At 40.6% G+C, this 4,745-nt stretch overlaps 1 protein-coding gene across 1 annotated transcript; it reads right to left on the bottom strand.

Moving 5' to 3' along the window:
- Positions 1-848: 848 nt before the first annotated feature.
- Positions 849-1,505, bottom strand: LOC123954335 (DNA polymerase epsilon subunit 4-like). The gene has a single exon (XM_046025441.1). The coding sequence runs from the start codon at positions 1,503-1,505 to the stop codon at positions 1,158-1,160; it is 348 nt and encodes a 115-aa protein (XP_045881397.1). The 3' UTR covers positions 849-1,157.
- Between the last annotated feature and the right edge of the window lie 3,240 nt (positions 1,506-4,745).

Genomic DNA, 4,745 nt, shown 5'->3' with positions numbered 1-4,745 from the left:
AGGGATAATAATGTCTTAGTGATGATTCAAATTAAAACGTTCTTGTCATAAAGAAGGATCATCTTTGAAGAAAATAATGATTAGAGAGCCACAGGTAGTAATTACTTTTCTGAGAAAAAGTGATGATTCCATCTGTAAAATCTTTCATCCTTATAGAATTTTTTTTTTTTAAGGGGGGAGGATGGGAGTTATTGTTTAATGGCTACAGTTGCAGTTTCAGAAGATGAAAAATGTTCTGGAGATGGGTGACAGATGATGATTGCACAATAATGTGAATGTACTTGATGCCATAGAACTGTACACTTAAAAATAATTAAAACCGTAAATGTTAGGTTATATATGTTTTACCACAATTTAAAAGATAAAAGTAAAGGAATGGGTACTTCTACATGCTATAACATAAACAAACCCTGAAAACATTACCTAAGTGAAAGACACCAGATACATAATATGATGGATCTTATGATTCCATTAACATGGAGATATTTTCAAATTAACTGTGGTAGTAGTTGCACATATCTGTGAATACACTAAAATACACTAAAAACAATTGAAATGTACACTTTAAATGGGTGAATTGTTTAGTATGTGCATTATATCTCAATAAAGCTATTAAAATTTAACTGATTTTAAATCTAGGATCACATTTATTTAAACTTCTGAAAACCTTAAGTGACATCCCATAAATTCTGAAATCACATTCTGGTGACATATTGGGAAAAAGCATATAAGTCAAAGGACTGGGGTTTAGAACCGCTGGCAAGAAAGATCAGATGGTCTGTGACTGGGCATGGTGGCTTTCCAGTCATCATGGCAAGGACAAAGGCAAGATTATAAAACACACTAGGTTGAAACTGATCAGAGACCTTTATTATGGTCCTCATCATTCATTAGGCAACCTACACAAATCAATTTCTTTTCCTCTGCCTCAACAGAGGCTGCATCCAAGCCTGAAATGGAAGACATAGTAGTGGAAGACCTTGTAAAGAAAAGCTAACAGGTGAGATCTCTGCTTATCCCAGTTTAGATGATGGTAGAACAGGAAAAGCATGTAAGTACAATATTCCAAATAGTCTGTTCTTCAAGGCAGAGGCCTGCAGGAGAGGGGCTGGCCAGAGGCTGCAGGTGAAAGCTCACAAAACTGCCGAGCTCAGCCATCAATCCAAAGTTCCTTCCAAAAAAGCAAATTCATCCACAGCTTCTATTGCATTATCCAAATCTCTCCTCTGGAGGGTTTTCCTCTTTCCTTGTTGAGCACAGCAGTAGGCATCTTTTGCAATGGTCTCCACAAACAGTTCCGCGGCTCGTGCCAGAATGAAGATGGCTTCCTGTCCCGCGAGGGTTACATCGGGGTCTGCCTTCACCAAAGCCTTCACTCGCGCTAAAGGCAGCCTGGAGAGAGGAGCCCCGGCCGCGCTCCTCGGGGCTTGGGGCTGCGTAGCAGCCGCCTCCCCGCTGGGCCCCTCCTCCTCCCGGGGCGTCCCGCTCCCAGCCGCCGCCGCCATCCGGGCCCGATTTGGCATAGCCCCACAGCATTTCCTTAAGCTCACTTTTGATTGGACAAAGCTAAAGAAGGCTGTCCTTATTGAGTCATTTGCTTTAACAAATTGGCATCTAGAAAATTTGTAAGCAACTTGTAACAAAACCTAACAGAATTTTAGTTGAGCTGTTTTTAAAATAAGATTTCTCTATCTTAGAATTTTCAACAGCAGCTTACCTCCTTTATAGACAGACCAAAAAAAGGAAAGTTCTTGGTGCCTTCCCTTGGGGGAAAAATGCCTTAATTTTGAATATGTAAGAAAAAGAGTGTTATGAATATTTTATCTTATCACAGATACATATAGCTATTACTTGGCTTCTTTGTGAACTTCACAGCTGGAGTTACAGACTGATGATCATGTCATGTACCGTCCTAATCTCCATGGCAGTTGTCCACATGAGTTATTTAACTGAAAAATATATTCAGACTCTCGAATACGTTATGTATGTGTTCATTCTTTTAGTCTTCAAGGGTAAGGCAAAGCTCAATGCCAATTAGTCTTGAAGCTTCTTAGAGGGGTGAACAGGGGCAGGAACTACTCTTGTTTCTCACAGGGCTGAGCTTATTATAAGAACTAAATTAAAATCAAAACAGGGGTCCATGGGTAGCTCAGTCATTTAAACATCTGGTTCTCGATTTTGGCTCAGGTCCTGATCTCAGGGTTTTGAGATGGAGCCCCGCATCAGGCTCCACACTCAGCATGGAGTCTGTTTGAGATTCTCTCTTCCTTGCCCTCTGCCCCTCCCCTCCTCAGCAGAATCTTAAAGAATTAAAAGCAAAATAATAGGTTGTAGAAAATTAATCTCTAATTTTTTTAAAGATTTTGTTTATTTGAGAGAGAGAGAACACGAGTGAGAGAGCACATGCAGGGGCAGCAGCAGAGAGAGAGGGAGAAGCAGATTTCCCAATGAACAGGAAGCCCACTGTGGGGCTCTATCTCGGGCCTCTTAAATCATGATCTGAGCTGAAGGCAGGTGCTTAACCATCTGAATCACTCAGGCATCCCTTATCTCTAATTTCTAACCTAGTTGTTGAGCAAATTATTTGAGGGTTAGTGGTCTCTCCTATCCAATGTTGATAGAGTAGTTACTTAACTGTACCCCCATCATAAATAAAAGCAAGCATTTATGGTATGCTCTTTCAAATTAAAAGGCAGAAGGCAGAACCCCCCACTCCAAACATGCACACATGAGTGCACACACACACACAGACTCTGAAAACCAGCAACCTGAATCTGAATCTCTTCAAAAGGCATATGGGACGATGAAGATTTTAAGAGTCACCTATGACCCTTACCTATAACAAAACAAGGAGATAAAGGGTAATATAAACTATAAATGTAATAGGGAAAGCATTCTGAACGGCAGAGCCAGACTCAGAACTCAGGCTGCAACAGAGAGAGGCAAGGGTTGAATGTCAGAAAAAGATCACAGTGCAGGTGAGATGCTGGTGGAGGAGGGAAACATTTCTTCACCTCTTAGGGTGCCTGGCTGAGTCAAAAAATTAAACTGACAGAGGCAGCTTAACAGAGAAAAGAACACTGTTCTTTAATGTAAGTTGGAAATCACAGAGCAGCCTTCGAAAGAAATAAAAGGCGAAGGAAACAGATCTGTGTATTTTTATTTTAGGTCTGAGGAAGACTGGATGGTCATGGAGGAACATGATAGGTTAAGGAGAATGAAGTCAGTATAGTAAATGGGTGTTGTTTTGTCTTTGGAGATAATGATGTTCCTTTCCTTGGGTACCTTCCAGGTGTGTGGGGGGAGCCTCTGATGTGAGGCCTCTATGACCTCTTTCAGAGAAGAGGGGTGAGGGATGTGGAGGTCAGAGTGACCTTTCTGCATCTGCTTGTTTCTCAAAGTCCTTCAGCTTAAAATATGCAATATGTAATATGCCATATTTGGGAATAGTATGTCCTGTATTTTCCCCATCACGGTGGTGGAATGAGAAGACAACCCCAGGAGAAGAGGGGCTCTCTTGAGTAGGGAGATGTTGAGAATAGGCCTGAGAACTTGAGGATCAGATCACTGGCTAATGTGGGATTAAAATGCCTCTGGACCTCCCCCTGCCTTATGTTTTCTCTCTCTCTCAAATTAATAAATGGAATCTAAAAACAAAAGAAGAAGAAGGAGAAGAAGAAGGAGAAGGAGAAGAAGAAGAAGGAGAAGTAGAAGAAGAAGGAGAAGGAGAAGCATCTTAAAATTCATCAGACGGGAGGTGTGAACCTTCCAGGGGAAAGAGAGCCAACAGTGAGGCCCGAGGAGGAAGGAAAGAAATGTGGCAAAAGGCTATGTTACAGGAAGAAAAGACTATTTCTCATCACAAGGCACTTTGATGACCCTGCAAATTAGAACACAATGAAGAAGCAGACCCCACTTCCATGTGGGAGGGGAGGAAAGGAAAGAAAAATACTTAAATGTTATAAGGAGTGGGCTAAAAAGAAATGAAGAAGAGTATAAGACACTGCAGAAAAACACATAACAGATTTGAATAATAAGGAAGATACTCGTTGTTCAGGGATACAACAGTATAACATAAATCTGCCCATTCTTCTGAATCAGTATGCAAACGGAATACAATCAAAATAAAAATACCAATGAGTTTGGTTTATTTTTCCCTTGGGCTAGATATTTGATTCTAAAATTCATATAGATTCCTTAAAAATATGTAATAATAGCCAAGGAAACTTGGAAAAGAAAGTGAAGGGGTTTTCACCCAATAAAAAGTATTATAATATTCCATCAAGCTTCTGCAGTTAGAGCAATGTGGAAATGCTCCATGAGCATACAGACCAGTGGGACAGAGTAGAAAGTCCAGAAATAGATTGATTGATTGATTGATTGATTGATTTTAAAGATTTTATTTATTTATTTGACAGACAGAGGTCACAAGAGTAGGCAGAGAGGCAATCAGAGAGAGAGGAGGAAGCAGGCTCCATGCTGAGCAGAGAGCCCAACTTGGGACTCGATCCCAGGTCCCTGAGATCATGACCTGAGCTGAAGGCAGAGGCTTTAACCCACTGAGCCACCCAGGCACCTCAGAAATAGATTTAACTATATGGAACACTTGTATGTGATAACAGATGAATCTCAAATTATTGGGGAAATTATGAACTTTCTCAGAAATGCTGTTAAGACACTTAGACTCACTGATGAAAAAGTAAAATTGGATTTATACTTCACATAAGAAGAAACCCCAAATGATC

The sequence above is a fragment of the Meles meles genome, chromosome 12 (assembly GCF_922984935.1).
Source record: "Meles meles chromosome 12, mMelMel3.1 paternal haplotype, whole genome shotgun sequence".
In the NCBI taxonomy this organism is placed as follows: domain Eukaryota; kingdom Metazoa; phylum Chordata; class Mammalia; order Carnivora; family Mustelidae; genus Meles; species Meles meles.
The sequence above is the reverse complement of the archived record's forward strand: the minus strand, read 5'-3'. Positions and strand labels throughout refer to the sequence as shown.

Excerpts from the sequence above, each read along its gene's own strand:
- LOC123954335 (XM_046025441.1), bottom strand. The coding sequence starts at position 1,505 with ATGGCGGCGGCGGCTGGGAGCGGGACGCCCCGGGAGGAGGAGGGGCCC.